Genomic DNA, 11,684 nt, shown 5'->3' on the forward strand with positions numbered 1-11,684 from the left:
AATACGAAGAAATTGCGATTATTTTATCTGATAATTCTGTGGAAGGTCATGTTACACTCCGGGATAACGAACCCCGGTCGTTCCCACAAATTATCACCACGTGACATTAGAAACACAACTGTATGTTCGAACCGTAAATTACATCAGTCTCTTGGGCGTAGGACCACCACTTCGTCCGACCGCGGGCGAAATCAATAGTAACAGCTCTACTCCATACATATTGTATTTGTCGTGCACCCCTAAGGCCCACCAAAGAAATAATGACGTACATCGTGTAACATATAGCATGAGTTTTACATGCCGTGTGTCTCATTATTCTATTATACATGCGCTTCTCATTCGCACAAGAGTATTTACAGACTCGCTACCATAGAGACAAGGAAATCAATATGAGCCTCATACATGCGAACGAAGCGCGTCCTAAACAATCATACTACGACAAGATTCCCATTATTCAAATGCATGTCTAATGAGCAAAATTAATGACGCAGAAATTGACTGTAGCACCTCCAAAGGAAGTAAGCGGGACAAGCTTGCACGAACGTTGAGAAGATTCCTCAGTGGTGTCCTCAGTAGCTTCGGTAGTGCCTCGCGCACGCGCTGCAGTCTTCAACGCTGCACGTGCGTAGAGCGCTACCGAAGCTACTGAGGCACCACTGAAGAATCTGCCCGATGTCCGTGCAAGCGGGCCCAGTGGTACAGAAAACACGATTTTTTTTTATTCCGTGTTAGCGCCGAGAAGCAACTGTGGCTATGAGCGGCGTACAGATGTGGACAGGTGGAGACAGGACAGCAGGAGGCAGTGGGGACAGGGTGGGTTAGTATGCGTCCGGGGCGGATTTCAGTGTGAACTTTGCCGACGTTCGTCTGGAAGATCTTCGGAAAACCAAGGGAAAACCTCGGACAGCACAGCCGGTGGTAAGATTCTAACCCGCCACCTCCCAGGCCACCTCCCAGTCTTCAGCACGACCTCGGCTATCACCAACGAGCGCGACGCCAAAACACGTTTTTCGGTTCTTAAAGGTGGTGTCCGCGAAGATTCAATATTTCTGAAGTCAACGTAATATCTGCTTCACAATGGCTTACAGAAAAATAACGCAGGTGTTTTTTTCCAAAATTCGGCCAGGTTTTCTCATAAAACACAAAAAACGTCGATTCCGAAACCAAATCTGAAGTTCCGGTTGAAACGACCCTCTCCAGCTGCCCCCGCGTTCTTGTCTTCCGGTGACGTAATTGGCGTTGCCGGCGGGATCTGCAATCGCGCATTCACTCAGCGGACAGCGTCGGATAGCCTGCAATCCGAAAGCATGGAAGAAGAGAACTGTTATCTATCCGACGTTTGTGTGTCGGAATCCGAATCGGAGGATGACATTGGCATGTGCGACGGGCAATCGCCTTTTATAACGGATCCACTACCGCGGAACAGCGAGGAAGTGGGCATCAGTAGCCAGTCCAGCGGCAGATCTACCGACCTGTCGCAACGCACCACGTTCAGGTAAGACATGCTCTCAGGCTTTCTTTTCTTTTTGTACAGTATAACAAAATTTAGGTCCTAATAAAGCTGCTCATCAGGTGCTTGTGCGGTCATTGCCGCAAAGTGGAAGATGATGAGTGGCTGTGTTGCCGTTACATCGACGAGGCAGCGGCCATATGCGACGAGGAAGCTGTTGAATGCGTCTGCGAGCATTCATTATTTCCCTCCATGTGTCTAGACGGCAGGCAATTAGCAGTGTACGCCAGAATGCAGAGGTTTTACTGCGTAACATACATGTCGGCCTGCAACGACGCAAACAGGTGCGTAGTCAACTGTCGCGTTTAGTTTGATATTGAGCTCATAGATACGCAAACTACGTAACTCTTGATGCTCACACATGCTGTCCATCATTCAAAATATCCTTTAAATTGTCTTCAACATATTTGCAGTTCACTGCGCTATACAGCGTACAGGATCTTTGTGTGGTGGTTGTGGGGGTACTTGGGAAGAGGAAACAGGCAAAATATCCCAGCGTGTGCACTCCGGAGAATAAGGGAGGCTTTCCCATCAGAGAGTTACCGTCTACACAGAAATAACTAGGTACGTAAGTTTATGAACGTTGTCTTATTAGAATATTTTTCATGACAAGATCCCAAGTAGCACACATTTTTGCCGTGACGTTGAAGCAACATTGCAGATGTTGTCCAATGTGGAGCAACGTTTTGCAACATTCGTTAACATTATTGTGATATTATCAAAAGTGGGCCAATGTTACTATCCATTTTACGAAGTTCCTGCAACGTGGCAGCGCAGTCCTGATCAACATAGAAACACCATCAGCATATCAGTGACTATCATAACAATAATTCAATCAATACAAACAAAAAATCGTAATCACTGAGATAGCGTTCACATTTATTTCACTTTCATTACTTGGATTTGACAGCATTATGTACATGGTATAGTTGCAAAATAGATCAAGACCTATGCCAAATTCAGTTCACAAATAAATGCCGCGTACAGCAGCTTTGAGCATTCAGGTACATGTTCAGCGTGCACAGCTTATTCCACACAAATGCACCTGGTTTACACGAAGTAGTAAGCGAACGTAGAAAAGCACATTACTGAAATTGCAAGGCTTGCAGTCATGTATCGCAAATACAAAGATCTGTAGAAAAGTTTTAACAATGAGTATCTCTCCTGGGAGGGAAATGTTCCACATACCACTTCTGAATGATGGCAAATGGGATGAGAGAATGATATTATAATGTGTGGTGCTTCTTCCATCAACAGCCTGCTTGAACAGCCTCTGGAACCTTTGTCTTCCCAATCATTGCGCGCAAGATGTCGACACCCACCTCACTTGGAAATTGCTGTGCAAATCAACATCCATGCAGCTACCTGTGCAGCCATGACAGTAACACCATTCAGAAGAAAGTGCATCATCATCATCGTCACTGGAATGTTTTTCTTTTTGATTCCGAGTTCGTGCCTCGAAGCATCAAGTCTTCTTCTTTTTATTCTTTTTTTTTTATTTCGTGTTAGCACCTCGAAGCATCTCTGGAATCTTGAGTGTACACTAACACCAGACCGTATGGGATTCCACCCGATATATCCAGGGACGTTACGTATGCCAGTGACACATGCCTCTTTCTCAGGAATCAGCACAGAACAAATTTATGTGACACTTCAATTCGTTTAACATAAATAAAATTGCCTAAAACACAGCCAAAAACCTCTCAAATTATTTCTTGCAGTGCACAGCAGGCTAGCAAAGTTACACATACTGGTGTACGTAGCTGAATGAACATGCAGTTCATGGCTTTATGTTGAGAGACAACTGTAATCATGGGTGACGCCACAGTGGTGGGACCGCTTCCTGGAGATTTCTAACCTGCACTGAAATCTCAACACACTGCCCACTGTATTTAACGTCCCTGATGGAAGGCTGTGTTTCAAGCAACTTGCCATCCTCAGGCGGGATTGAACCTGCAACTTTTGGGCCAGTACATGTGAACAAGCTACTAGCTAAGCCACTGAGGCCAGCAGCTGACCATGCTGAACATGCAGCTGAGACCCCATACAGAGCATGCTTGATAGCATTCTAATGCCTGGTCAGAACTTTTATTTCCTAGAGACTTGTTCTCCATCAGTGTACCGTGACGCATTTATCTTATCTGACCTGCTGCCGAGTCCTGGGGCAATTCACATTTCATATGGCATCTGCGTCTACTACTTCGGACAACTTCACTGATGCATAGCACTGTCACACATAACTTTCCATTTCCTACTAAATCACTATGCAGCAAATTATGGTTAACTATGGAGAGGAGGCGTTAGGCAACTTTACCTTACGGAAGGTTACGTTTCGTACGTAGAACACCTCAAAAGACAAAGGCAGAGCACATAATTTTAAACCTTCCTTGACTAGTCTGTACTCCAAATTGTATGTTTGTATTGTATGTTTCTTACTTGTCATTTCTAGAAGTCGCAAGTGAATTTACTAAAATCAGCTGTAAAAGCAGGCCCATTATTAGCATTTTGCAATTAGTCTGCATGAGCTCGTTGAGGTAATGGATTTGACTTCAAGAGGCACTTGACTCATGATGTACCACATTCCTTTACCTTCCACCACATTCCTTTGGTATTAAATATTTACACATGACTAAAGCAGTAACATTCATACCTGGGAGCACTTCAATGGTTACTCAGTTTAGATATGGTTAGATGGACGTTACACTGCTGCAGTATGAACACCCAACTCATCCCCTGCTGTGTCCAAGTGCATGGCTTGTTTTACATCCATTGATCATTGTTAGAATCTGAAGTTTTCGGGAAATATTTTTGTCTAAATTAGGGGTGAAAATCTGGTAAATAAACATGCACTCCAAATTCATGCAAATTTGCGTGGAAAAATTTCCGGTATGTTAAATTCGGGCACAACTAACCGGCTGAGTTGCTCAAACTAACTGTACTGGTACGTACTGTAACGTAACTGTATTTGCTGCGAAACAAGCTAGTGTGCATTCCTACAGATGTCTTAGCAAGAGCAATTTACTGGGTAAACACCTGGTTTCACCCTAAACAGGCAGCCTTCAATTCGGGGAGGAATCGGGTTAAACCCCAACACTTTTGTTGTGCTCTCATCATTGTAGATCACCATATGAACTGAATGTCCTTTCGCTACAAATCAAATAACCACAAACGGATATGTGGAAGTTACTTGAGAAAAGGAACTTGTTACAAGTCCAGTTACTGCACAAAAAAAGTTACTAACCGAGTTACACGTAAGGCAAATGAACTAAGTGGCTGAGTTACCTTGGAAAAGTAACAAGTTATTACCAAGTTACTTTCTACCTCATGGACACCTTTTAGTACTGAAACTTACTGACATTTCTATAACACAGATATTGAAGTTGCAATGGGTGGTCCAAGACATTTTTCACTACTTTTGTCGCATCACATTAACACCAGTATTCGATATGATGAAAGATGCTGTACCATGATGTGCTTTCTTACGTTGGGTGGAAGAAATGAGTTAACGTTCCCAAAAATGTAGCTTAGTTATACAGTAACAGGTTACCCCCAACATTGTTTACAGCACATCAAGCATTCATTACGTGCACCCCCTGCTGTAATAACCTGCAGCCTGATCACTGTTATGCAGGAGCTTTGTTTGCAAGTAATTATGTGATGTCCTCTGTGATTGCTTAGATCATCCAGACCCATATAAACCCATGCAAAAACCTTATGGAGCACACAGATATGTAGCAATCCATCTAGGTCTGACATTCGTTCTCTTCATGTGCCACTGCTGATACTTGGAACCGACTCCAATGGCGTCGTCTTGCTTCGGTCATGTTTGGCTTCTCTCCATATGAGCTGCTTAGTGTTGGCCGTGTCACTCGCTGGTTTCCTCGCTCGGCATCCTCGAAAGTAGGCCATTTGTCGAGGCATTTGACAAGCTCTGTGAAGATCTTGTCTATGTAGCCTGAAAGGTGTGGATTGTGCCATGTAACTTTACTTTTCAATAAGGAATGGGCAGTAAGAAAATGTGTTTATATGTTTACCATATGACACGCTCTCTTTTTGTGGGATGATCACCCACTGTTTCTTCGGTTTCGATCCCTTGAAGATGTATTTGTCAGATCCATCATCATTCTTTACTATGGTCCTTGCGCTGTTGTGGTTATAATGCAAGGCAGCAATCTCGGTTCTGTGGGCAGGTGAAATTTCTACATTATTGCTTTACATTTATAGTGAAGTGAACAGTGAAAAGCAAATGCCACAAAACAACATGCATAGTCAATGTTTTCATGAAGTATGATGTTGAACTTTCAGCACCTTGCTTGCATTCCTTCGTAGGTGTAGCTGTTACACTTTGGGGCAAAGTGTATGAGTAGACTGTGATAAGCTTCCAGTCCATAAGTCTGTTCTCTTGGGGATAGCCTTGGAATGTCTGCCAACAGATGCTTGGACAACAGTATGCTTTGGAGCTTCATGTAGGTTTCTGTGCCTACGATTGTGGTGGAAAAAGCTTAGATGAAAGAAAGGAGTACCTTGCTGCTGCACATAGCAGTAGCTTCATTGCTGCGTTACGCCATATGCCGAAACCCTTTTACGGGTTTTACTTTGCTTCCCCTAGCAATTGTGTGAATGTTGTTTACATAGGCAATGGGAACCTGGACTCGATAGGAAACAAATCAAGCCAGTATGTGTCACATGTAAAGGGATGGAGGCCACAAAATCAAATTGTAGGTTACATAACAATGTCAACATATATCTGCAGAGAGAAGCCAGAAGGGAAAAGAAAAAAAAAATGATGAAAGGAAAATAAGTAGAGCCTGAAGTTTTCGGGAAATATTTTTTTCTAAATTCGAGGAGTAAAAATCGGGTAAATAAACATGTGCTCTAAATTCATGCAAATTCGGGTGGAAAAACTTCTAGCACACTAAATTCGGGGAGAAATCGGGCTCAGTTACTGAGACTGGTTCGGTACAAATGGTGATGTAACTGTGTCTGTTGCCAAACAAGCTAGTGTCCATTCCTACAGACGTCTCAGTCAGGGCGATTTGATGGGTAAAAATCGGGTTTAACCCTAAAGAGGCAACCTTCAATTCGGGGTGCAAATTCGGGGAAGAATCGGGTTAAACCCTAAAACTTCAGGCTCTAAAAATAAGTTAGTTCATTATAGAAAGCCATAAATAGATAATACATGCACGAAATATTGTAATGCATGATGCACTAACTGCGCATCAGCTAGTCACCAGAGGTGGAGAGTAACGCGTCTCTAACCGTCTCTATTAACCTCGACAGGGAGAGCTGGCAGTTTCATGGTGTCATGGACATAGCAGATGAAAATGTCCCCTTTTTGCGGACAGAATTGACGCAATATTTTTAAGCGGTTAATTGTGAGAGTTGCCACCGTAATCCCACCTCTGCTAGACACATGTTGGCTTACCTTCTTGCAGCCACAGCCTTTCCCCTAGGTCACCATGAAAGCACGTCGGGTGCAGTGGATCCGGGTGTGTGTGGATATCAATGATGTGTCGCATGATAGATGTCCATTTTGCTAGAAGCTCGTCCCCATTGTCTGAACTTGTTTTGGCACACCAGTACAAGTGCCGTATGATACTTTCGCACCACAGGCCTAGTACGTGGTGTGCCTTAGTTTGTGCTGCAGTACTTATCTTCTTCTTGATGCCTTGGTAGATCAATACAGACATGTCACTCATATTATTCCACGTTTCAATGTGCCACACCTACCTTTAGCAACGTGCCACACATCAAATCGATGTTTTATGGTCTTTGTCTTCATGTACGCCTTTACGCCTGTGTGTCTGTCCGTTATCAGCATATCGATTGTCATGTCTTGTTGCTCAAGGTACTCTAGTGCTCGTTCGAGGCCTGTTCTCTCCATTTGGTTGCTGGACCCAACTTCAGGCGACTGCAAAGTAGATAATGCTGGTGTAAAACATATTATCACATCTTATTGGCAAAACACATGAAGATGATACTGTGAGTCACCATTATCTGCTCAAAATGAAGTATTTTATTCAGTGTTGTCTCCAGAAGTGTGTACGTTCCCATTAGTGCACAATGACCTGGAGAATCGCATCGAGCATCCCCCGCGACGGACAAAGCCTTCTCCTTGATGGTGCTCAGAAGAGATGCTTGCTCGGATTTCCATGCCTTGAAAGAGCAGTTGAGAAAACATAGCACTTGGGACTCATATTGCACTACCCATGTAATAATTATCAGTAATTTCCAAATGCCACATATTTCTAGTTGACGTCAACTGACACAAGGAAGAACTGCCACCATGAAGATTTCTGAAATTTATATTAGATCTTATCTTTCTCCCTACTAAATACAAAACAAATGCTCTTTTGCACTCAAACTTCACTGCCTTTCCCACTAATATCTGTTTGGGTCACTTTGGGAAATACCAAATATGTGACAACTACAAAAAAAAAAAAAAAAAAACACTCACACACAATGCCAGCGGCCTCCTTCAACATTGCGACATGTCAACACATATACTTTACCTGATGAACTGCAGGGAAGAGGTAGCACTGCTGCAGTTTAAAATACTGTGTCTTTTTGATGCTTGCAAGCCCGAGAAACTGAAACATCCTGAGTACTTTTGTGGGACTGCACCCGGAAAACAGTATTGCTGCACTCATCAGGATATTTCCAATTGGCTTTTCACCGTATGAGGGCTGGCTGTACCAGATCCTGGTGTGACCATTCTTGCATGTGATGGATGCACGCAGACATGATCCTTTACAGTTGAAATCTGTCACTGTCTTTGGTGACAAGCATTCAGGACAAATTCTTAGCAGCTGAAGGAGGCATGACTCTGAAACCATGTACATGTTCTCGCGCAACCCACTGGAGCCACCTTGTGTACACTTGAACCTGCGATTAGGGATATTGGTAACAGATATGTAATCAGCAAACTTAGCACAATAGTGACAGAATCATACCTCTCATTTCTGGTAGAATGCTCACTGGCACCTGCATCGTGGTTTGGCAATGTATCCGTAGCACTGCTGCCTGCAGCCATCACTCTGCGACAGTGCATGTGTGAAATAATTTGCAGTCAATGTAAAAAAGTCCGCACTGCAGCAATACTTACTCGTCCACCTCATGATGTTCACGTAATGAGTTATCAAACACTGAGGTATCTGTGGTCCTGTAACATGGAACACAATAAATTTATCAACATAGGTAACCCAAATTAAAAACCAAGAGCTCGACATACGTATTAGGATCTGTTTGGTTCGGTTCGTATGTGGTGTCATGAGGGTCCTGTATTCTGAAATGAAGTATATGACAATGAGTTCTCACTGTTCATAAAGAGAACTTTTTGCTCGGAAGTTCCATAAAAGCAAAGCATACTCTGTTGTAAGGTCATCATCATCCCACATGAGTGACTCATCCCCTGGGACAGGTGTTGAGGATCGGGGCATATAGACAACTGGAATGTCGGATGTCTGTATTTTTTTGTGGTGTCTACGTGGCTTACTCTGTACACCTGAAACATATACATGAACAAACTAAGAATATAAAATACTTTCGCTATGTGCAACAGACCACAAAACTAACTGGCACAATAATGTGCCAGAGAGAGAACGTGTGAGAAAAACGTTTTGGTGAAAAAATGCTGCCAATGCACGGAGCAGATCCCTTGAGATAACAACAATCTGTGTTGACCAGTTTCACAAGATTAAAAATGCAAACACTCAAAAAATGCCTGCTATGATGAGAAAGCACAGTGGGACACTTACCTTTGCTTCTTGTCTTGAAATAGGTTTGAGTTCCTTTATCACATGTGTACTTCTGCGGTGGGACTTGTGTAGTCGCAGCCACCTGAGGGAGCAACCCGAGACCACACTGAGTAGCACACTCAATGGAGCACTGTGCTGGAGCTGCTATTGGAGAAGCATCTGAAGGCTTTGTTGACTGTAGTTGTCCCATATGCGGCGTCACACAGTGGACTAGGAAAGTCTCACTGTCTCCTGGTGTCATGTTGTTAGATCCAAGCGGGTGGACGGGTTCTGTTGAGCACAAAATTGTGATAACTACATATATGTATAATATTTGCAACAATCTGAGGTACATATTCAGAATTGTAATTCAGACTTGTTTTAGTCAAAACATTGTGTTGTCTGAAACAAGGTACAGGAAGAAATGCCACACCTCTATAGGAATATCTGCATTGTATTTACTGATCAAAACTCATACTGTAGTTCACACGAAAATGAAAGGGTTAAAGAGCATGAGGCAAGCGTGTTTCTGTATGCAACGTAACTAATATTTTTCTATGCCATAGGGTCTAGGTCAGGGGTCATATCCTACCAACTTAGTGTGTATTGTTGACATACGATGCTCAAGGTTAGAATGTGAGTCTTTTTCTCCCATAACATCTCGGTTATCAAACTACGCTAGCTGCAGGTCAGTTTGTGACAGTTGCTAATGATGCCATATTGCCCTCTCATGACTTGTGTGCCACGCACTGTTCGTTACGGTACTGCTCTACTTTTCTGATTTAACTCTGCTCGTCATCAGATTTTTGCATGGTACATATATAGGCTATGCACTGCGTTCACGACAAAAGCTGCGCATCGCACGTGTAACTAGACAGCGTATAAAACCTTACCTGTCTGAGCTAGCTCCTCAAACATTTGCACGTCGGGAACTTGCGATGCATCCGCGAGGGCCTCCTCCACTAGCTGCACAGACAGTATCTCGGTTAACCCAAAAGCAGAGCATAATAATTTTTAAGCTCACCTCTTGTCGTCTTCTTTTCGCGAGCTCCGCGTTTTCTTCTGAAGCAGCCGGCTCATACATGTGGACAGGAACGGCACCGGGCTTCAAAGTTCTTCGAGCTTTCCCGAGGCCAAAATCAAACTTCAAGCGATCGGCTAATTGAAAACTGTCGCTTGAAAAATGTGCGGAACACACTCTGGCTGCCTTCGCTGGCTTCCATTCCGGTGGTTTCCCTAACGCCTCTAGCCATGCTTTCCGCACTTCCGCATTTTTCGGGAAACGAAAAAATGACACGCTTGGATATTTTAGTGACGTCCGCTTACAGTTATCCGCAGCACAATTCCACTCATGTTGTAGATGAGTGATGCTAAAAGACTGGGTGCACAACAACACGACCGAAACACGAAATCCAAAACGCCAGGTCCAGCAATGCGTGCTCAACCATGTGACAACAACAAAACGCCAGTGACGGAGGCCTGCACAGTGTTGCCTCAATTCCGCTTGCGGCGAAGAGCAGGCAGCATAATTGGATTAAATTTATTTCCTAATGTTTCCGATCGTTTCAAACTGAAATATTCCGGTTACATGTCTTTCAGGCACCCACTATTCCGACCGCACCGTCAGTTCAACTGAGTTTTTTGTCCGGACACCACCTTTAAAGGTACTGTAAAGCAGCACCGAACAAATGTCATTTAGTGGCTATTCGATAGTCCAAGCCACCAGGACAAAAAGTACTCAAGTTTCATTCCAATCGACGGTGCAATTAATTAGAAAATTACAATTAAAGACTACGGGCAACACTGTACTAGGTATTCGAAATGAATCCGTACTCCTGACACATATGGCGGCAACAACATTGCATGCGTATAACACTTGGCCCGACATAACAATCCACCACAATCCATCATAAAATCCGCCCCTGCAATCCACACAACGATCCACATCTGAGGATAAACGGATAAGCGAACTGAAATGAAATGCTGAGCCGTTGAAAAAAATGTGTCAGACGTTCAAGAAGCCAGGCAGCGTCGGGACTTGTTTGTTCACAGAGGTTCACAGAGAGAGTTGGTTCGTTCGAAAGAAGCCGCGAATAGAAGGAGCGCGCAGGCGCAGCAGAGAAGTAGGGAGAGCCTCCATCGAACAGCGGCCAGCGCTGGGTTACTTCGCAAAAAACACTGTTAACAGGGGTTTCAGAATGCATAGGTAAACAGGAAAAGTAATAATATGGTTACTAAAATAACGAAGTTCCGATGTAATAGTGTGTAATACCAATTTTGAGTGTTGCCCGCTGTAACAGGGGGTTGTTTGACACCAGGCGTCGCACCGCTCCACTACGCGGCATTTTTCATGGCAAATTAAAAATATTTATGGCGCGTTGTCGGTGGTATGGTTCCACATATGGTATTTAGAAGCAACAAAGTATCTAGTCACATCA

General features: G+C 43.6%; 1 protein-coding gene across 1 annotated transcript; it reads right to left on the bottom strand.

Moving 5' to 3' along the window:
• Positions 1-4,075: 4,075 nt before the first annotated feature.
• On the bottom strand, positions 4,076-8,983 carry LOC135383733 (uncharacterized). The gene is made up of 11 exons (XM_064613081.1): positions 8,879-8,983; positions 8,742-8,795; positions 8,616-8,672; positions 8,464-8,547; positions 8,023-8,395; positions 7,502-7,666; positions 7,241-7,421; positions 6,936-7,178; positions 5,819-5,990; positions 5,545-5,690; positions 4,076-5,465 (listed from the first exon to the last, which is right to left on the bottom strand). The coding sequence occupies exons 1-11, from the start codon at positions 8,947-8,949 to the stop codon at positions 5,254-5,256; spliced, it is 1,758 nt and encodes a 585-aa protein (XP_064469151.1). The 5' UTR covers positions 8,950-8,983; the 3' UTR covers positions 4,076-5,253.
• Between the last annotated feature and the right edge of the window lie 2,701 nt (positions 8,984-11,684).

This window comes from Ornithodoros turicata, chromosome 2 (assembly GCF_037126465.1).
Source record: "Ornithodoros turicata isolate Travis chromosome 2, ASM3712646v1, whole genome shotgun sequence".
Classification (NCBI taxonomy): Eukaryota; Metazoa; Arthropoda; class Arachnida; order Ixodida; family Argasidae; genus Ornithodoros; species Ornithodoros turicata.

Coding starts and splice junctions, on each gene's coding strand:
- LOC135383733 (XM_064613081.1), bottom strand. CDS start 8,949: ATGCCCCGATCCTCAACACCTGTCCCAGGGGATGAGTCACTCATGTGG. Junction 7,422..7,501: donor TTCATTTTGAGCAGATAATG/GTGACTCACAGT, acceptor TCTACTTTGCAG/TCGCCTGAAGTTGGGTCCAG. Junction 7,179..7,240: donor TGTGTGGCACGTTGCTAAAG/GTAGGTGTGGCA, acceptor TGATCTACCAAG/GCATCAAGAAGAAGATAAGT.